The 23,099-nt window shown below is 43.1% G+C and overlaps 1 protein-coding gene across 1 annotated transcript in view; it reads right to left on the reverse strand.

Moving 5' to 3' along the window:
- The window catches only part of tenm1 (teneurin transmembrane protein 1), a 161,640-nt gene that overhangs the window by 67,738 nt on the left and 70,803 nt on the right, over positions 1-23,099 (reverse strand). The window contains exons 6-9 of the mRNA XM_070962146.1: positions 16,982-17,155; positions 7,366-7,568; positions 4,921-5,128; positions 409-510 (exon numbers count right to left, since the gene is read on the reverse strand). Coding sequence (XP_070818247.1) covers positions 409-510; positions 4,921-5,128; positions 7,366-7,568; positions 16,982-17,155 — 687 coding nt within the window. The remainder of the gene's footprint in view (positions 1-408; positions 511-4,920; positions 5,129-7,365; positions 7,569-16,981; positions 17,156-23,099) is intronic.

A 23,099-nucleotide genomic window follows, 5' to 3' on the forward strand; every position in this document is an offset into this window, starting at 1 on the left:
CAATTACGAAACAGGGGAAACAAGAAATTAAGTTATGTACAGATCAGTTTTACAGATAAAGGCCTCATGCTCTCTGCAGCTGAGGTCTCACCATTATTTGAGAATCTACTGTGACAAAGTCCTGGTGCTGTAAATAACTGGCAGTGGACCAAAGGTGTAGCAATGGCAGAAAATATCCATCTGCAAATGCACCGTTTCTTCCTTGTTGAGAAACGTATGTGAAAACTTTTTTCAAAAGCGAATCTAGACAGAATGAGCTCAGGGCAGAGTGTCACAGACAGAGTAGGCAGGTCAGAAAGTATTGTAACATTGACACTGTAACAAACTATTGGTGTTATCAGGGGCTGCGTGGCCAGTAGGCAAAATATGAAACAACCGCAGCTTCGTCATTTATCAGTTATCTCTCACCTTTGGCGCAGTCAGGACCCAAGAATCCAGCGAAGCAGTGGCAGTGTCCAGCCACACACTCTCCATTTCCATTACAGTCAGTGGAGCAACCATCCATCGAGTCTGCACAACCACACACACACACACACACACACACACACACACACACACACACACACACATTCAAACACACACACACATTTGCAAATTCAGACATAAAAAGGCAGAGAGAGAAAAAACAAACAAACTTGAAAATATTCCACATGTAACTCCATAAGCTGGCATAGCTCTCTGTTATTGAATGAGAGATCTGATAAGCAATGGATGGCTCCCCAGACTCAGGGGCTATATTAGATTAGTCTGATCCAGCTGCTATCACTCTCTGGGGAATGGCCAAGTACTCACTTACACTCAGTAGCACTAAGCACATTATACTGCATTACAGGTTGGAAACACACTGCACGCAAATTTACAAACATTAAGGCCTAATCAACAAACTGTTTACAAGGGCGCTGTTTGGAATGAGAGTGAACAACATAAAATCTGACATTGTGAGTGCACAAGTTAGCAAGGAATGGGTGATACTGTGTCGCTACAGTGGCTCCGCTCTCAGCACAGCGAAGATCAATGTGATGCTTGTTCTTACTAGTGCTTTGTCTCATCTGGATATGCGTGTTTCATCATATCCTCCTGTAGGCTTTAGGGGTTTCATCATAATCCTCCATCGGACTTCAATTAGCTGCCTTCCTTTTAGCCTTCTCCTTTTCTCCCATTGATATGTCCATCATGTCAGATCTCATTCTACGGGAAATGACAGCATGGCAAACATAGATAAAGAGGGAGAGCACTTCTATGCTTTCAGGGCATTATATAAGCCCGCTGAGCTCTGTCAGCTCTACTCAAGATGGAAGATTCTGGTGGAGAAGTACCCAGAGGCTAGCAGAGTAAGAGATCTGAACTGTGCTGCTGGTTGTCTCGTGCCAGGCGAGGTCTATCTCAGCTAGATAGAGTAATTAAAATGGGTGTCGAGGATGTCATCCTTTATTTGACCCTGCGCCGTCCTGCTCGGCTCCTCTGAACGGGCATCGACTCCAGAGTCAAACCGCTGCAGTCCCCTGGCTCACTCTGTTCAGGGAGCATGGATGACAAATCCTTCAGTGGCATAGCTTGCTCATACACACACACACACGCACCCGCGCACTCACACACACACACACACACATTAACAAACACACGCGCGCAAAGTTATTATGTGACACCCGCCTTGAGGCACGTGTGACACATGCTAATGAGACAGGCCCTGCCAGTAGCCGACAGCACAGCGTTATCCTCCACAGCAGCGCATCACTACAAAAACCAAAGTCATTTTCACCTCCATCACCTGTCATTGCCACACTGATGGAGAGAAGGAGTGGCAATCATCTTTTTCTCCCACACAGTTAGGAGGACTCACAAACCGTTCTCTGCATGTGTCTCTCTACAAAAAAAAAAGCCTCACATTCCAAAATTGCATGTGGCATCTGACACATGCAATGAACAAAAACTCATCTGCAAGGTCACGGAGTTCCTTTTAATCCGGAGGAGAGCGGTGATCCATCAGAGGGCCTCATGAGGCTGTAAGGTGCACGGTTGTCACACTGATATAAGCACCGAATCTTTCAGGTCAATGTCCCAACTATAAAAATCTCCAGGCAATTAACAGGTAATGTAGGGTGAGACGTGTCTTTATTTGTTACAGTATATATATATATATATATATATATATATATATATATATATATATATATAGTGTGTGTGTGTGTGTGTGTGTGTGTGTGTGTGTGTGTGTGTGCGCACGTGCATGAGGCCCCCACTCTGTTCTTTCCACTGACTAAGCCCTCTCCAGTTAGAAATCACTCATGCCATAAGTTATTGCAGTTAAATGCATAAATTATAAAATAGGTGCTTCCAGCCAAGTGATCTGATTGGTCAAATAAGCATTCCAATTGTACTTTATGAGCCTGTAAAGTTTCAGCCATGCTTTATGACCCTTGGGCTTTATGAATTTATGAAAAAAATTAAATGGCCGCTCAGCTAACTAGAAGTATCCAGCCGCTAACTCCCCCTTTTTTTTGTTTATCATCTAGTTTGTTAAAAGTTCAAGGAATCTACAGGAAACTTTTTCCTCATATGGACATTGTGTAACAGATGAAATATTCCAGAGGATGTGTGATGACAGCTGAAGTACAGCAATTCTGCATAATTAATAGCCCTGCAGGAAGCACCGCTCTCTGCCTTGGTACAGGCTGAATAGAAGTGAAGAAGTTGGGTTAGCAGTGGAGGTGGCAAAATGGCAGAAATCATTTGGATGGAGCTTTCGTGGGTCACAAGGAAATGTCAATAACAGTGGAGGATGTTTTTTTCTGAACACAACTGAGAAATTATGTTAAATGTGAATCTACATAATGGTGTCTATGTTAAAATCAGCAGATGTTGGCCTGTTTCAACATCTATGTGTGAGCCATTTGCCCATTAGAGGCAAAATCAGTGAGAAATGACTGAAATGTATAGTGTATACACATATCAGCACATTACAGTATACTATATATCAGCATTTATGCCGACAATTTTCTGTCCTCCTCAGCAGCAGCACTGAGTTAAGACGTAACTGAATGCTGTGTGTGTGTGTGTGAGTGCTGGGGGAGGGAGGGCACGTAGTGGTTAGGGTAAGTCTTCAGAAAATGAATGTGAGTCTATGTGATGTCCTCGCGCGTGTGTGTGTGTGTGTGTGTGTGTGTGTGTGTGTGTGTGTGTGTGTGTGTGTGTGTGTGTGTGTGTGTGAATGGAAGACAGGCTCCTCTAATATAGGTCAATTATCGCTGACCAGAGTCAGGCGTGGCTTTGATTGTTCTGCCACAGCTTTCTTTTACCTTGTCAAGATTCTGATGAATGCAGCTGCTGTCTATGAGCGTTTTCTTCTCATGCAGACACATACCTCATTACTTTAAACACAAACCCATTTTACATCATTGCATCATTTAATGTATTGCTTTCATACTCTTCATCTTCTCATATTTCCCTTCACACACTGTATTGATCTTATTTTATTTTATGTATTTATTTTTACGACTGGCTTTCTCTTATTTATACTCTGTTTCTTTGTTGTATCCAGTTACTATTTGCCGCAGAAAAGCTCGATTTCCCGACAGAGATCATCTCATTTCTCCCTCATCTCCCCATAATGTTCCACTCTGGACTTCAGCATACTGTGCCTCTTATTAGAATTTATTGTAACGTAGCTCGCTGGCTTTGGTTTTCTGCCTGCAAAACAGTGCAGTGTGTGCTTGTAACCCTCGTTATGGGGCTAAATGGGCAGTGAAATGAACTCTGACATCAATCCATTAATATTATTTTCCTCTTTCAAGCCGAATCACTTGATTAATTATTTGAAAAACCAAAATGGACTAAAGGCTGCTATTCTGAGCCCATCTGTTGTGTCTACATTTGTTTAGATTATTGAAGAGCAAAAGGAAAGTTAACTCTTTGTAAAATGCTGCTGTTGCCTGCCGAGCACAAAAATATGTGACTCAAAATAGGTCTGGTATATTCCAGAATTTACAGACAGCACACGAGTCAACAAATGTTTGACAGCTCTGAAATAAAATCTGTGTTTAGCTGTCACATGCTGTCAGTCATTGTATAAAGAACTCTGTCAATATGACGATGAAAGATGTCTTCAGTACAATGTTTTGGTGCTCCGAAGCTGTTTAATGATTGGCTTACAACTTGGGCTTTAAAGAGGTCGGTGATACACATATTTAGCATCGGGAGAGCTTGGTGCAGTCTTCCTGATCATTTACTGAGTAACTTTAAAACTAAATAATGCATGGCCAGTTAAAGATCTGCGGGACAAAAATCCCAAAATGAAGTCTGTTTCATGGAGTGCTTCTCATTATATCTGTTCATCACATATTGCATGCTTTGTAATTGCCATATTACCTGTCTGGCACATATAAATTATCGAGAACCCCCATGATGTTACTGTGCTACTGCATTTCCCAACACTTTTTTTGTTGTTATTTCAACACTGTATTCTCTTAAGGAGCACTGGGCAAAGTGGGAGTGAAGAAACTGCCCTGGTAATTATCCACTTGTCTATATTCAGCCACGCACTCCTGCATTATTCACATCCTTCAATTTACACTGCCATCCGTGTGTGTCATATCAATGAGCTGCAGTTAGCAAGCCCTGCCATTACTAGGGAGCTGTCCTCCCCTTTCTAACGGCTGTCCCTTTCCGTGCCAAACTCACTCTTAGAATAGGAAAAGTTCCCTTCCAATGTCAATGAGTTTCAAACATTCTCGGCCATGTCTTAACATCTTCTTGCGTATAAACAGATGAAAGAGGAGAAAGGCCAGAGTGTAGCAACCCTAAGATACAAACAGTAAAATGCACACATAATACAACTATAAAAGGAGAACAAATATGTATGCTAACACTAAATGTCTTTAGAAGACAGGGAAGAAAAGCTCCCACTTTCATTATTCTCCTCACCTATGGGAGTGCTGTGGAGTAGCACTTGCTCCAGGTTGCGTCCGTCGTTGTAGAGCGCGAGGTGCCAGGTGCCTGGGTCCATGTACTCAATGAAGCCGGTTTCTTGGAGGCCGCTCAGCAGCAGGCCCTTGGGAGCTTTGGCGGTTGAGACGGGATCAGTCAAGGACCTGGGCAGCGCCTTCCCATCCAACAGTTTCACAAAGTCGAACTGGACACATTGAGACGACAATCATCAAATTGAGATGAGAAAGACGAGAATTCGCAGAAACCTGCATAAATACAACGGAAATTTGCAAGCCAAACCTTGTGCGTTGGTGTGTGACTGTTGTTGGCTGAGCTTTGTGAAACTGACAATTGAATGCTACTGGAAAGCTGCATGCACACAAGAAGTTGGGAAACAGCATTAGATGTGGATATCAGATGCGAATTGCGAAAGAGGAATTGAAAGGAAAAATGGGGGGGGGGCATCATGCATGGCTGCTCAGTCCTCAACCAGACATGTTTCACAGCAGCAACTCAACAAAATGACGTGCTGCTAATAGCATGGGCAGACTTTACTACCCAGGTTTTCAAATGGAACAGACTATTGTTTCATTTGTCTAAACCTTTGTGTGCTTCTTTGTCACCCTTGCTCCCCACCACCATCCTTTCCCTCTCTTCCTCGGCATCGTTAAACCTTCTCGAACTAGCAAGCGCTCGCTGAGTCTTATTCCCCCTGAGGGCTGTGTGTCACACTAGTGTCAAAACAGCTAATTAGACCTCTTCATGCAGGCGAGAGCAGGGGCGCACAGATGTTAAAAAGCAGATGACTCAGTGTGTGTTGTATTTTTGTCTGTAAACGTGCTTCTTGCACAACACAATGCTGTTCTACACTGAATAAATCAGAAATCGCGGTTTCCCTGTGAAAATGGCATACATCCACCCTTTTGAAGCTGTTTTTGTAAAGATCTCTGTCCACATGGGGAAAATGGCAAGATTTCTCCTTCTTCCTCTTAAACAACAAAATTTTGCATTACAGTCAACATCTAGTAGGAGTATGACAGAAAAAGCCTGGTGACTCTGCAGAGTCTCAGCAAGAAAGACTTCTGTTTTCCATCATCTCTTACACCGTGTCTTAATACAATTAATACATCTGAACTAAGTTTTATTAGTCTCACTTATGTATTTTCTGTTTTCTGTCATCAGAACAAGTGCAAAAAATGATTTGGTCATGGCTCATAAATGCCACCTCTTAAAAAGGCAGAAAGCAATTTCTGCTTTGGCACATCGAGATGTTGATCAGATATAGTATGCTTGCAAATGTATCTAAAAAAAAAAAAAAACAAGCAGAATTCAGTTTATTGACACCTATGTTGATGAGTGATCAACTCATCTGACCTGTATAAGCAGGCATATGTCCAGTACGTTTAGGATCAAATGCTAAACACCGAGTCTTCTTAACTGTACTTACACTATACTGAATGCATCCTTTTCACTGGCCAAATCAGTATTTTTTTGTCTACTCTTTTAGTAGAGAGCACTGCTGTCAGCTCATGCATGATACTTACGGTTGCCATCTGGTTTAAAGTTTAGAGTTTCACAAAGACATAACTTTGCTACTACCATGGACATGAATTTACATATATTTGCATGTCAGGGCTGTTTGGTCCAGATAAAGGCAGCTGTAGACGTACTGACTGGGCGACAGAATCAGTTTCTTGCAGATGATCACTTTTTGGCACGACACCGGCTGCAGCCCTCACGCTCAATACTGAGAGCAATTTCAAAAACTCTTGTCCCCATTAGTCACTTGGACACAAAAACGTGGGAAAATAGGGTCTATTATCACAGATGATATCTGACTGGAATTTCTGCCGTTTGTCTGGGACACTGAAATCTTCCAGGATACGTGGACCAGAACCAATTTTTACAAATGGAAACATAAAACATACAGCCTCACTTTCATTGACTGAAAATGAAAGTGGTAGTCTCCCGTTGTACTGGTTGTACTGGTTTATGTCTCTTATGGACATCTTACTGGATGGATCTACTCCAATTTTCCAATTGGCACGCTAACACAGTCAGGATGAGTGAGCAAGAGAGACACGGTGTGTGGGTAATAGTAAACACAAAGCACAAAATAAATTTTCGTTCACGCCAGTTACATATTTCTTTGCAAGATGACATTTTCTCTACAATATCTAATCTATGTGCTTACAAAAACATCTTTAAGTGCGCTTAAAATATTCCATTGCATCATCAGGATCGAGCCACAAATGTATAACTGTCTTCAAAGAAGCTCTTGAAGTGTGTTATTGCACTTGTGTCAGGTCACTCAAAAAAATGCTTTCATGTGAAAGGCCAACACGGAGAGAAAAAGATGCTTTAGTATGGATGTGGTGCGGTGGTACTTTGCAAACAAGCCCATCTGGGTGAACAGCATGCTACAACAGGAGCTTCCATTACCTGAGTGTGTGTAGGCGGTATGTTCCTGCGTCCATAGACCCCCAGCAGTGCGTTGTGTGAGAGAGACAGGTTGAACTTGATGTAGGTCGGGTGGTGCACAATCATATGAAACCTCCAAAAAAGTCCCGGCGGGATTGCCTGGCTCTGCTGGGTTCCAATGTCGACCTCACCACGGTCGATGGCCCGGCCTCGCATCCACTTCTCTGCAGATATAAACCACAGACAGGTGATACAAGTCACACACTGCAGATTTGTCAAGGCGGACAGGGACTTCTATTCAGTATCAGAGGGAGCAATTAATAACCAACCTGATGTCCTCAAACATCAGTGTGATCAGCGGCCGTGCTAATGAAGTGAGACTGAATAGACATTGGGAATGACTGAGCGCTGGTGAAAATCCTGCTTTTCACCTTGCTCTGGCAATCCTTTGGATAGGCTCTGCATAAAGATGAACTGCTTTAGAAAGGAAGCGTTTTGTCTGAGAGCTGTCGACTGGGGCTTTGTCATGGGTTATATTAGCATCTTCTAACAAGAAAGAAAGAGTGTGCGCTTATGTGTTAGCATGCATGTGAAAGGAAAGAGACAGAGAGGTGGATGAGAGAATGCGAGGAGGGCAGGGGCACGCACACATGCACGCACGCATTCACAAACAGCGTCACGGCACAAAGATAGTGTCTTGAGTGAGAGCATGTTTTTGTGTGTGAACAGAATAGGTCTTTCCAACAGTCCCCTGGCCATCAGCTCCTCTCCTCTCCATAAGCCTTTATCAACCACCAGGCCGGAATCTTTTGTGAAGGGGAGCAGGCGAGGCTCTCCAGCCCTCTTTGTGTCGGCCTTTATGGAGAGATATATCTCTGCTTCGAAACTAAGATGGAGGAAATACGGTGACAGAAGGGAGCCAGCCGATCGTTACGGCCACAAAGGCAGAAGAACAGTTAGGGGCAGATTCATGGATGAGGCCGCTCGCTCTCAATCCATAATGCCTGCAGCTTTACCACTCCATTATGGTGACACCATTCCCACCCACAGGCCAGCCTGAATATATCACATGTACTGTCACACAGATATGGAGGTAGAGAGCGCAGGCCTGTGAGCAGCTCCTGTTTCCACTGACTGATTCTGTTTGGCCAGGTTAACGGTGTGGCTATAGGGACGGACATGTTGGTCCACCATTGAAATGTCTCAACAACTGCCGGACCCATCCATGGTGCCTGGAGAATGGCTTTTGGTAATCTATCTGACTTTTCATCTAGGACTTAAGTGAGGTTGCCATTTGGGGTTTTGAGTGTTGATTGTCAATGGAAATTTGGGATGCACATTTACTGAGGTTTAAAGGTTTAATGAATTCAGTCACCAAAACTTTTACCAAACAACCAAGTGAAGCCTGCTCTGCTATTTGCTTGACTCTGACTCTGTTGCTTATCAAATCTCCTCATCATCCTTATTTCATCACATATGTTCAAATGTTGGGCTGCACGGTGGCGCAGCCCGACATTTGAACATATGTGCCCGGGCCGGGTCGGGCCTTTCTGTGCATGCGTGGGTTCTCTCCGGGTACTCCGGCTTCCTCCCACAGACCAAAAACATGCTCATTAGGTTGATTGGTGACTCTAAATTGCCCCTAGGTGTGAGTGTGAGTGTGAATGGTTGTGTGTATGTGCCCTGCGATCGGCTGGCGACTGGTCCAGGGTGTACCCCGCCTCCCGCCCGTTGACAGCCGAGATAGGCTCCGGCCCCCCGCAACCCCGAAAGGGATAAGCGGCATAGAAAATGGATGGATGGATGGATGGATGTTCAAATGTCTTCATGCTAAAAAGCTTAAGAGAGATGCTAAACATGGACCTGATAAACAACAGCATGTTAACATTGTCACTGTAAACATGTTAGCATGCTAACATAGCCTCCCGGAGCTCTAAATGGCCTTAAACTCTTAGTTCTCTCTCTTTCTAACTAAAATTCTTACTTTTAAGACGTATTCTCACACAGTGTCAAACATGATGCTAATGCAAAGGGATTGGATTTTTCTTTTTATCTTCTATCCCCTTTATCTTCTTCTATGAACCACAGGATTGAAAAAAAGTATATTGATTAATTGGTTAATTGATTGAACTTGACTGAGCTGTGACAAGAGAGCTGGAGGTTGGAGGGAGAGAAAAAAAGGGAAAGAAACATGTGACAGGGATGAGAATAAAAAGGGAGTTCAAAAAGGTTCGTAATGAATGGGAAAAAAGAGACAGGTGTCCCATATGAACAACAAATTGTCCCTGTTCTAAAATCTCTACCAACCAGAATAAAAGCAGCTTGGCAGAACTAAGGTATGCATTCATGCATTCCTGCTGAGTCTACCTCAGCAGTCTATTCCTTTTAATGCTAATCCTCACTCCTGTGCCTCGTCACAAAAAAATAAAGGCCAGCAGAGGGATGAGTGTCCCGAGGAAAGCAGCCTTTTATTCAACAACAGATGAATAGGACATGAATAGGGCATGGCAGTTGGCAGAGGACTGGCAGGCAGACAGGCGTGCAGGCGGGCCGGCGAGCAGGCTGACTGGCAGGCTGGCGGGCAGATGAGCAGGCAGGTCCTTCTGATGCTAATTGCTGCATAGCGCCTCTCTGACTCTGACGCAACACAGGGACAGAAAGCGGGACTCAGGTCAGCCTCGAGGATTGGGGGGGGGGGGGGGAGGGGCAAGAGGACCATATCCAAAGATGAGGTGGCGGTGTCAAGTTAGAGCTGCTGATGCAAGAAAGAAGAAAAACCCTCCTTGCATCTCTCTCCTTCTGTCTCAGCAGTAGAGAATAATAGTACAGCTCCAGCAAAAAGAGGGAAGGATCGAGGCATTTTGGGAGTCCCGCAGAAACCTGATGGATCGCATGGTGACTGGGGCTCCTCCAGGCCTCCCCAGCTGCTCAGATTACTGCTGTCAATCAATGTGTTCCACCAGCACTGTAGCCCCGTGTACCTCAGCACAAAACCTGAGACCATTCTTTGAAAATATCTTTCAAAACAGCAAATCTCTTTTTATTCCTACTTGGCAGGCAAAGGGAATACAAGCTAAAACAAGCCAATGTGCATGCAGGGAGGTAAAATTCACACCTTCACACCTTGCTATCTTGTGGCTTTAATAAGTGAAAAGCAGCTTGAAACTCACACTTGCTATTAGTTACTTGGAATAAAAATAAAAATAAATGGCATCACATAAATTTCCTCTTGTGCTTTTCATCATTAGTTGGCAGCAGAAGCAAGTTGTAAGCAAAAAATTTATTAAGGGTTATTTCAAAATGTTGGGCTTGTTTAAAGGGCAGATGAAAGTGTTGTATAGCTTATTCATGCCTGCCATCAAGCACATCGTGCCCTTGATGGAAATGATAAAGGGTTAGCGGGCAGGTCTGCTTCGAACCAACATACTGTACAGTATAATAATGATGCTGCCTCAGCCAATTATACTGGCCGTGTGGCATGGTGTGCACATAACACAGCTAATGTCCCCATTGACAACACGCACCCACAATAGCCCAACACATGGACACATTGAAATATTTTCCACTAAATTAGCTCTTGAAAGGTTCCTATGCCACAGGACATCTGAATTAGGATGCTTTTAGACTTGAAACCTTAGCTTCTCCCATTTCTAATGACTAGCTAACATCTCCACACTGTCATCCTTTACCCTTCCTATAAAAAGTGTGTTTCTGTAAGTCAGTGCCTGCCCATTTGTCTGTCTGTTGCACATCTCTGGGTGTTTTGTGTGTCTAATGTGTGCGGGCAGGCCAACAAAAGAGATGAGCTACATTAGGACTTGGGACACAAGGTCTAATTAATTTCTCTTGCCTACGGGTTATTCAGGTAAAACAATTACACCTGTAATCTATTTTCAAAGGAACTAAACTGTCTTTGCAATTAATGTTATTATCCCTCAGATTCTAATGAAGCAGAGAACAGACTAAAAGTGCAGTAGTGACAGGACATGTCTGGGGGGACTGGAACTGTGCGAGTGTATGTGCGCGAGTGCTAGTCGATATTGAAGCGTAGGCCTGTGTGTGGATCTCACACACATTGGTGCAGACAACATTAATAGTGTTCCAAATGCAAGAGAGATTGAGTTTGCCGCAGGATGAATAAAAATATCACAATGGCCAAGGTCTCTATAATTACTTGGATTCAATTAAGGGCCTTTTGAGCAGTTGGCTTAATAAGCTTTCAGCCTCCTCTCTCCACTGTGCAGCCTAATGAGTGTCAGTCAGAGTCAGGAGAAGATAATGCTCTTGGCCTTAGGGCCTTCCATTACTCTCTCGTCCTCACCTTCCACCATCAGGCCTCAGGCTACGTCTATGACAGGCAAGTCTGCTTGTTCACAAACTCGTTCACTCTATGACACTCCTGGTGCACTTACATTGTTACATATGTAGTATGTGTTGTATAAATTGACACATCATGTTGGCGGCTGTGGCTGAGTAGGTAGAGCAGCTCAACTACTGATCACAGGGTCAGCAGTTTGATTCCCACCTTCTACTGTCTACATGCCAAAGTGTCATTGGGCAAGACACTGAACCCCAGGGAGCTCCCCAGCCACTGGGGATGTGAAAGCCAGTGCCTTCCTAAGTCCAAAGTCCACATAAACAGGGAGGACTGCATCAGGAAGGGCATCCAGCATAAAAAGCCAATGGCAAATCAGATTTGCGGATCATAAAATCCCATGCCGGATTGGGCGGTGCCCGGTTTGCCAGCGAGATAGGATGATCCGCTGTGGCAACCCCTTACAGGGAGCGGCCGAAAGAATCTGACACATCATAAAGCACTGTTTTTTATTGCCCTCTCCTAAGATCGTGCTAATCTAGGCTGAGAAGAGGCCTGGAAGGAGCAGCAAAGAGCTCACTAGATATCTAAATCCATATGTTTTTTTAAGTCTCTTAACAGTATTTATTATGAGCTATGGCCTCACAAATGAAAGAACAATTTTCAACCAAAGTTTGAACAATTTTGGTTATTTCACATAAAATATTTGCTTTTATCATTCTTCTCTAACTGGTCTTAAATGGGTGGGGCACAGTTTGAAAAGGGCCTGATAAGTGACCTTTCCAGTCAGGATTTAGCAACATTTAAATCAGAATGTGATGACAGTTATGGGGTTGTTTGTCGCTGTCAATCAAATCTGATCCAAGCACAGGCACACAGCCCTAAGGAAGCAAATTAGCTGAATTACAATACCTGAAGATGTTTTGTTCACTTTGATTGTGGTTTACTACTGAATGTTTAAAGGTCCACTGTGCAGGATTTAGTGACATCTAAAAGAAGTTCAGAAACTAGTAACAACAACTGTTGGTAGTGGAGGAGTTATAAGTACAATATTTTACTGTAAATTGTTGTCAAATACCAGTATGACGTAGCATAAAACAGAAATACTCAAGTCAAGTTAAAAGTACCTGAAAACCTTATTTAACCCCTTTTGGCCACAGTGCAACGAAAAGTTTTTTTTCTTTTTTTTTTTCAATCAGAAAGGAAGTTCTAGTCTGTTTACCAAGATAAAAATTGACTTTGATTTTTTTTTTTTGGCCTTTGATGTCAGAGCCTAAGACATCAATCTACCACTCTCAAATGTCAGGAGTGAGTACTACAAATCCCTCAGCTCTTCATAAAATGTGTCATCTACACTGTAAATACGGACTGCAGCCTGAAATTATGTTTAATTTCCTCAGATATATTTGGATGAGATGTTTTGAACGCAGGGTGAATAACAGACAGAAGTGCTGCTGCTGTTAGGCTTTCTCAACTCGGGGCGCTCGAGCAGGGGGTTCACTAAACGATCTATACTTTCTCCGTGTGTGCATCTGTGTGCATGTGGGTGTGTGTGTTACGTCCCGAGACTGTATCCCAGCGTGAGAAAATCGATGAGACCAGTGTAACAGGGACCAGTCCATCAGCATTTGCACACATGCACAAGCACGCGCATGCACACTCATCCCTCCCACAGACACGTTGCCTCTCCCTCACATACATGCATATGCGTACACTTTCTTACACACTGCTCAGCCTCACTCCACTCTCTCTGCACACAGTCTAGAATATTGATGTGCTCTTTAAGAGCCCTCCTCTCTGTCTGTGTCACATTCCATCCATCTACACACCATTTCCAACCACACCATCAGATACAGTGAAAACAATTCAGCACTAACTCTCCTTTCATACAGGTTTATACAATCATTGCATAGACTCAGATGGCATTCCACAAGCTCCACGTTTCATCATCTTCACATTATAATGAGGCATTATGCCATTCTACTGTATGTCAGTTTGTATCATTCCATATCATTAATATATCCGCCGTTCCACTTTGACTGAAATATTACTCTCAAACTTCAATGTGCTTCATTAAGAGCAGGGAATCCACTGACAGAAAATTTCTTCTCTGGGCACTTCTGCTTTCATCTGCACCAGAGGAATTTCTGTGTGTGTGTGTGTGTGTGTGTGTGTGTGTGTGTGTGTGTGTGTGTGTGTGTGTGTGTGTGCTCATATGCATGCATGTCAGATATAGAAATACAAAAAAGAGAGAGGAAAGATGGAGCATTAGTGCGTGCACTCTCACACACGCACGTCAGCCTGAGGTTGATTATCATGGGGTGAGTGGCAATTAATGTAGCACTAATTAGAGAGGCTTTTATGTGTGGAGGACTAAGAAGGGCTCCTGGTGATCTCTGGAAACTGCAGGCAAGATAGCGCGAAGAACATAAAACACAGCACGCACAGCTTGACAAGACACTAGCCATACGTGGATGACACAACATGTCAATTAGTATCTCCACCGTGCTGCAAGCTGCTTGGTAAGGTAGATTAGAATTCTGCTGCTCCGGATCCTGATTTCAGGGTAGAGCCAACAAATCAAACAGAGAGCCTATCTTTATGGCGTTGAAGATGACATAAAAACAACAACAACACTAAAAATACATGAACACGAATGCAAGAAGATTACCACCTTCCAATCACTGCGCCAAGCTTGTTTCATCTCTCCCTACTGTGTCATCAGTTTATATCAAAACAAGCAGAAACTGATAACTATCCTCCAATCACTCTCCTCAGCTATCTTTATGCTCCCACAGTTATGCTGTTACTTCTGTTTATAGCAGTGTATCAAGAATAAAATAATTTATTCCAAAATGAAAAGGAGCATTTTGCTGCTTGGCTTCTTTGTTGTGTAGACAAAAGCCATGGAAATGGCTACTAAGTTGTTTCATGAAAATTGTATTTTAATGTGAGCGATTATGTATCTTGTGCCACTTTCATGACAGATATCTCAAACATCCTTCACACAGATTGGTATCCATCAATCATTCTTCTCTCCTCCCATCACTCTCACTCGCCTCTCTCCCTATCGTGTCATGTTTTTATCATTTTCATTCCCCACAGCCTCCTCTCGCCATCCTTTGCTGTGTAATCTAGAGGATTGTGTGGTCTCTTGGTGTGAGAGGTGATGGGTACAGCAGGATGAGCGTGATAATCTGCCACACTGGATTACAGTCTAATCTCTAATCTCTCTGGCCCCCCCTCTGCCCGGGGACCACCTCCACCGTGCCAATTTTATTAATCTGAGCCCCCTGCATCAACGGCTTAGCTTTGCCCATTTTGATTTCCCAGCTTTCATCAAGCACATAAAGCAAAAAGAACTGAAACAATAGATTGTTGTGACGCAACATTCAGAAGTGAATTCCATGACCCTGCACGCTCTATTGGAGGATTTAGCAACTGATGAGAGAGTTAATCCTCTGAATGTGAGGATTCATCAAGAATAGTTGCTTTAGGGATGTCCCAGGTTGCCAAATTGCAGCGGTTTGCAGTTTGGCTCGCACATTCTCTGTGTAAGTGCTGAACATGGGCTCCAACAGCATCCAAAGTAATATCCATCAGAGTCAGTCTAAGCGTGAAGGTTGCTGTGTCCTGCCTGACTTCATGACCTGGAACACTCACAATTAATGTCCCATGTCATGGGGTTAAATTGGTGTTAGTAATTCCTCTGGCTAGTTGAGAGATGGCCGAGTGGAGAAAGGCTATTCCAGTCACGAACTAGCTAAGAGGGAACATGATTAACCAATTACCTTGCCTTTCTAATAAATGAGTAATCAGTTCAAGGCTGATCTCTGGACTGATGTCTCTCTATCGTATTGGAACACTCACTGTGCCGAGTATGTGTATGTATGCAAACAAGAATCCTAATGCAATAGAAGGTGATTGGAATTCATGCCAGCAGATATATAGTCAGCCTCAACATGTTCCAATCATAATGTTTAAATGTTCATATTTACATTTCAAGAGGATTTTCTGGTCTTGCTACTATTCTAATAATTGCTATTCCATTAAATCCTGTAGCAGAAATGCCTGAGTGTGCCGGCAGGATTTTAATGTCTGTAAGTGTGCAGAAACAGAACAACAGGAGTACAATGAGATGGATATTCTATGAAAGTTAGGATTTCCTCAAGTCTACTTGCAGCTATTTGGTTTATTTCATGACTTTGGAACGTCGACATCTTTTGACATCAAACACTGACCAGATCACCGTTCCCAGCCAGAGAGCAGCGCGTTAAGCATATCATATGAAAAGTCAGATATTACAGCAAAAACAAACAAAACCGAGAGAACTTGCTAAGACACGCATTAGCAATGTAAACTTTCTTCGTATAACAAGCGCTGAAAATAATGTGCAGATGTATTAGATGCAAAATCTTCAAAAAAAATTGGCACGTCAAGTAGGACTAAAGCCAGATAATCCATTTCATAGACAGAAAACAAGTTATTAGCATTTGAATCAGTCAGACTTATTCACTGGCTTTATATTAGAGTGCATTAAAAAACCCATATGTTGATGGAAATGTAATGCAATACTGTTTACCCCACTGATTTAGCATTGCACTCCTACTGTCAGACGTAAAACGGACAGTTTAAAAAAAAATTTGGAATTCAATGCAGCAGAACGAGAGGATGCAACTGAACTGGAAACAGTTCGGTCGGAGATTCCAGTGTGTCATGCTAGAAGGGCGTAAAGTAGCCTGGAGGCATTACCCTCAAGCAGAGATGAGGAATGGGCTACAGAGGTCTGGTAAGCACTATTCTGTCGAACTCCACACCCCAAGATTTTTGTCATTTTCCAACTTGTATTGAAGCAACACCACTACGGGCCTTATTAAACTTCTTGTGGAGCCACAAAAGACTACATATATGCAGTAGTGCTTCCCCCAAAACCTGTAAAACACACTAAAGGAACCTTCATGCTGGAGAAGAGAGGCATTTCTGTCTTCATGATTGACTGTAACACTGATTAAAGCCTTACGTGAAACTAAGCCTAAAAACCAGCCTGACCAGGATGAGACTAATCTGGAGGGTTGATTGTTAATCTTGCCTCATGAAACACCCTGCTGGTTTGCCTTTTCGCTGTTAAAATGTCACTCAAATACAAAATAAAAGCAGCCATGTGCCGTTACAGTTACAGTGTTCATTCAATACATTTAATATTTAATAAACAGCAAAATGCTGTAATACATTTGCTTTGTTGTTACTGTCACACAAATCCTGTCAATAGTTGAAAGCAGAGCATCTGTTATTATGGTGTATACTGTGTGTATGTCAGCTCACCTCTGTCACCAGCGTGTGTGTTTTCAGGGTTGAGTGTGTCCAGCAGGTGGATGGAGCTGGTAGGTCTGGTTTTGCTGCGGTCCTCCTGTTGATGGTCCGCTGAGCTCAGGCCGTTCTCATACAGCTGGCTCTCGCCATGCCGCAGATGCCAGGTCAGACCTAACAGGTGGACCGCTACACACACACACGCACACACACAACCAGAAGGAGACCAGAGGAAAAGCAGATAGGAAAAAGATCATTATTCAAAGCATGCAGAGGGGTGTGTCTGAATCTTCTTCAGTGCCCATCTTAGAACTCTCACTCAGTTTATGTGCTTATTAGTGCGCAGCAAGGTAGGGGACAATTAGCAAATACACAAGGAACACACACACACGTCCAGTAGATCCACGTACACATGCATACAGTACACGAACACAGAACGTGGCAGAGGTGGGCAATTAAGGCAGATCTTCAGAGCCTGAGCTCAGGGCTGGTATTAAAGCGCTAACACAGTCTTTTATGCATGACTAATGATGCTTTGAAAGCTGCTGCCGATTCACAATCCATATGGGCCTTTTAAACAACAAAGGGTATGGGAGGATACTGGATTCCCCCTCCCACTCATAAAACTGTTTACTAGGACAACAATCCTGCATGCCATTAAATAAAAACAACTAACACCTGCCCATTAAGGAAATTAATTAGCGTCTTGCAAGGCTGTCAATAAAGTCTTCAGTAGAACATTCACCTTGCTCTGACCAATCATCGGGTTCAACTCATGTGAGATTGTACTCCAAAACTGCTTTAGTTTTCTACTTTAAAAGAATCTAAAAAGGTAATGTCCCTTTGCTGATATGAAGAACAAAGCAAATGAAATAAATCATTGCAGGTTTTTTCTCCTCTGACACATTCGGAACATCAAACAAAAGCAAAGACTCAAATCACAAAGTTACTCTGCGCTGGTGGCAGTCAGAGGACGGCTGCCGCATGCAGATCAAGGTAAGGAACTTCTAACGACTTCAAACATCTTCACTGTCTGTCTTCTGTCTGCTGATTGCCGACACCCAGAAAAAGCACTTGACACGCGCTTGCTCGCGCTTGCACAAAATGGCTGCTTAGAAAAACAAATCCACAATTACACAGCGTGACCAACACACAGGTACAGCACACTCACAGAAGTGCATAAATGTAACTGCTATTTTCATGTACACGTGAATGCACACACACACGCACACACACACACACACACACACACACACACACACACACACACACACACACACACACACACACACACACACACACCTTCGCGCTCACCCACACTTGATCCCCAGGTGATGAGGAATACCTAATTAAAACTCCAGATAGTTCAAAGCCATCTGCAGTCACTTTCTGTTGCAGAAGCACAGAGGAGAGAAAAAAAAAGAACTGTTTTCTCTGAAAAATACAGCAAATCTATGATGAGCTCTGAGAGTTGAAGCCAATTTGGTCCTGTGCTCCACTTTGGCATCTATGGGGATCAGCAAATCACACATTCCAACATTTCAACTTCTGACTAGCCCTAGCCACTGTTGGTTTAGCTATCTACTCATGCACAATATGAGCTCTTCAAAGCGATTACTAGGGCCATGAGGGAGACGTCATGCATCATTTAGTTCAGACTAATTGAACTGTCAGTCTGTGACGAGACCAGACATGGACATGCACAGATTCTTCACTTCAGTGTGGGTACGAGTCACTCATTGTTACCCCCACCCCCCCTAACTATAGTTTTCTTATTTTCATTTTAAAAAACATGCAGTGTGGGGGGTTTCTCTCATTAACACATCACTGTGAAATTAGTTGTGATGGTTCATTCTGATGCTGGGGGGCGGGGGGGGGGGGGGAGTGGTATGATAAACAGTAACCTGAAATGATCTGCCTTGTACATTCAATTTCATGGGTTTACTTTCGAGCAAAATCCCTTCTGGTTGTCTTGTACTGTTAGAACTCCATCTTTAGCAGACAGGTGGAGAGAGAGTCAGGATCACATTTTAGTTAACAATGCTACGTTTAGAGGCAATCCTACCGTGGTCTCCTTTAACCCCCACCCCATTATCAACTCTCTCCTATTAGAATTAAACATGAAATATGGTGTTGCACCTACAAATGTAAGTTTGTATGCATCATCACTATTTGTACTGCATTATATTACGCAGTGGAGTGGAACAACCTATCATAGTTTCATAAATTAGTCTGTAAGAGTGCTCAGTGAGGGATGACAAGTTATTCCCAAACTGATACATTTAGCATTTCCACCATTCAATCTCTCACGCTTCATTCTCTCCTCACTTCCTCTCATCTGAATTGCTTTTCTTTCTCTCCTTGTTCTCCGGTGCCCCCCCCACACACACACGTTAGCCAAGTGTTAACCACTTCAGTAATGACTCTGCAGTGACAGTCCTCATTGGCTCTCCTATCTTCTCCTCTTCACCACTCCATCCCTCCTCAAAAGCCCCTCAGACCCTACTTCTCCTGCTCCCGCTCATCAGGCTCTCTCTCTCTCCATCTCTCTCTCACTCTTTTGCTTTATGGCTGTTGACCTTTTGCTGGAACACTTACCATCTAGAGTCAGAAAGAGCGCGTGCAACCACACACACATACACACAAAAGCCAGGCAGGATAAGGACCTGGGAACTTGATGAGGAGAGGATGGTGGAGGGTGCAAGTTTGTGTGTATGCTCTTGTACTTTTGAGGACCTGGTGTCCTCAAAGCAATATTAAGACTAGCCATAACAGTATTAAGACTTGTTCTTCACTTGACCAAGTGAATTCTGGGTATTTCAAAATTGAGAACTTCAGGAGCCACAGGCAAGAACAGGACTAGGGCTTCAAATTAGGTTAAAATTTTGGGGATGCAGTTAAAGTGTGAGTGCTTTCAGACATGTAGGATCAAAAGTGGTATTTATCTGCTGCAGTTAACAGCTACAGCTGGAGCTCTGAAACTCTCCCAGTTCAATCAGAACAAAAGATGAGCAACTACTGAGTATGAAGGTTCACTCTTGACCTTAGAAAGGTAGTTTGACAGAACTATTTTGACCCAAGGTCCACTTACTAACAAATGAGCAACCGCGTTAGAAAATATCTGGTTTGACAGAAGGTAAAAGGAACAAGCCTGTGTACATCAAAACACACACCGCCAGATTTTGCCAGAGGCCAACTATTATTACTATACTGGGATACTGTCCTGCCCCTGGTTTGCTCTACGTCAGGCTATGGCTTATTCAGATTCAATTTGTTTAAGAATATGCAGCATGAAAGCATCAAATCGACTCAAATATTAAAGGTTTTTAACTAGTTATGACGCAGTGCCCCTCTACAATACAGCACTACAATACAGGACTGCAACAATAAAATAGGCAAGAAATACTAGACATTTTACAAATGTGCTATCATTAATTAAAAGCTGTTTAAAAAATAGTTTTGAGAAGTGATTTAACGGATTGTGAAAGCCTCAGATCCTCAGGCAGGAAGTGTCAGAGCTGAGAAAAAAACGCAGTCACCTTTAGTTTTGAGCTGGGAACAGCCAGCAGAGCCCTGCTTGAGGATCTGAGGCTGTGCTCTGGCTCATAGGGGAGCAGCAATTCAGCAGTATAACAGGAAAAGCATGACGTTTTTCCAAAGGTAATCACTCATTTCTTTAAATCAATTCTGAAATGTACTGGTAACCAGTGAAGAGCGGCTCAAACTGGGCTGATATGATCTTGTCTTTAGTATCTATTACAAGCAGCAGCGTAAGGCTGTAAGGCTTGAGATCATTTTTGAATAAAGTTGAATAGTTGAATAAAGCGAATTACAATGATCTAACCAAGATGATAGAAAAAAGCATGTATGCCCTTCTCAAGATGAGGCCAAGAGAGAAAATAATGATTTCTGAGATGCTCCTCAGCAGATAAAAACGTGATTGACCAACTTTTGTACCTTGATTCTCAAATGAAAGGTCACTGTCAAATATTACACCCAGGTTTCTGGCTGGAAGTTTGATATTTGTTTTTCAATTAGCTGGAGAACACCTTGGGACATCCAGGATAATAACTGATGAAAACTGCCTTCTTCACTGTTTATTAATGAGACAAAAAATTGTGAGTTAATTACTGACACTGAATTATGTGTTTATGTATGATATGTGTCAATGACAACATGTATACAACAGGGAGCCATGGATGGACACATGGGGGACAAAACTGGTCAAATGGGCCACAGAAGAGGATGCGTCACTGGCCAATACTGAACAAGGTCTTTTTTGCTAAATAGGATTTAAAACAGTCTTGAGCAGTCGATACTATTCAAGGCAATCCAATAGTATACAATGGTCAGCTGTGTCGAATGCTGAGCTGAGACTGAGAAGAATTCATTTCAAACAATCTCCAGCATCAGCTGTAAGCACAATAGACAAGGCCACAAGACTGGGAAAAATGCCGGCGCCAGCTCAGGACCTTTACCATTTTGATTTTTCGTTTTACTTCAGTTGTGAGAATTAGTGATTACAGAAATTCCACAAGTACACTGCCACAAAAAACATGCAGCCCTCTGGGTACTCTGGGCCCTGTGACAGTCTGTGGTAGTAGCAGCATTTCAGTAAGAAGCAGGTTTAAGAATCTGTTGGTGCAGTACGTATGGTGCTTTCAGCAGTTTAAAGAAATAGCTTCACATTTAAATAAATACATATTATTTATGCATTATATATGTCCTTTGTCTCTTTTAAAGAGAAGAACAATAGTGCTCGACTGTATGGTAAAAATGAAGCTACCGCCAGCAGTTGGTTAACTTAACTAAGCAGGTCAGCTGATAAAAACATAGACAGGAGAAAAATCAACACTGGTCCCCAGATGAAATGAAACTGGGGACGCTGCACGGTTTATGTCTCAGGCCCCTCAGCCACCCATCCGCCTTGTGTTTCTATGTTAAGGAACATTTAAAACAAGAATAAAAGAACATCTTAAAATGGGACTGTACAGTAGTAAAAGCTACCCCCTGAATCAGCGGTTCCCCTCACTTCTTAACTTAACTGTTTATAGGATTTGACACATTTTTGATCCTCTGTGCAGACACAAAATACACACACACTGTTACACAGACACACACTCAGACACAGCATGCAGTCAGTTATGCGAGCAGCATGTGCTCAGCATGAACCTTCACTTTCACTGTCTTTTTCCCCTGTCCGTCTATCCATCTCTCTCTCTCAATGTCCATCTTTCTTTCTCACCCTCTTGCAAAAATGCACATAACCGTCACATGTTAGACTCCGAGTGAGTCCAGTCATTATAACTGGAGCGGCAGCAGCAGCAGCAGCAGCGGCCAAGTGGCGACAGCGAGCAGCAGTGCAGCGAGCTAACAGGCCGAAGCCCTCGCACACATGAATCATTGATCAGTGTGACAGTGAGATGACTGCCAGAGGTAATAGGACGGCACTGCTGCGAGGGGTTCTGTGCTGTACCCTCACTGTCGGCTTCCCTGCCGAGATGTGCGGAGAAGATGTGGCAGGCTGAAGAGAACAGCACGGGTGTAGCGAGAGACGGAGGCAGTTCTGTAGTCGGAGGTTGATGGGGCTTTTTTCAGGTGTACTTGAACTACCATGGAGAGAAATAAGAGAACATAAGAATCCAAGCTGGTGGAAATTTGTGGGTAAAGTTAGCAAGACTGCTGAGATAACAACCACTCCATTATGGCAGTTGTACATTAACAGCTGGAAGGCACATTCGTATGAATGGCATATCTTTATTGTGAGTCTAATACAGTAAATGGCAACCCTGAATCACTTCATTCTGTCAACCATTCTCTCCAGAGAGGCAGCTTTTAAAAGGAGGCCATTTGAGCTGGTACAAGCACAGAAAATGCTAGCTTGCAGTTGGTGCTGCAGTTGTTGCTATTGTTGTTGTCAGGCATGTGTGTGTCTCCAGATGAGATTGAAATGATTGTGGGCTCCAGTGATGATTAGATTTCACACTCATGGTGGGAGAAAGAGTGGGAGATAGAGAAAGAAAATTGTGTGTGCATGTGTGTGTGTGTATTGCTGTTTAATGCCTGTGCTACACTACATGAAGCTATCTGGTGTTTGTAACAGTGCTGGGTTGGACTGCGGGTTGAGATTGAC

This window comes from Chaetodon trifascialis, chromosome 5 (genome assembly GCF_039877785.1).
Source record: "Chaetodon trifascialis isolate fChaTrf1 chromosome 5, fChaTrf1.hap1, whole genome shotgun sequence".
Classification (NCBI taxonomy): domain Eukaryota; kingdom Metazoa; phylum Chordata; class Actinopteri; order Chaetodontiformes; family Chaetodontidae; genus Chaetodon; species Chaetodon trifascialis.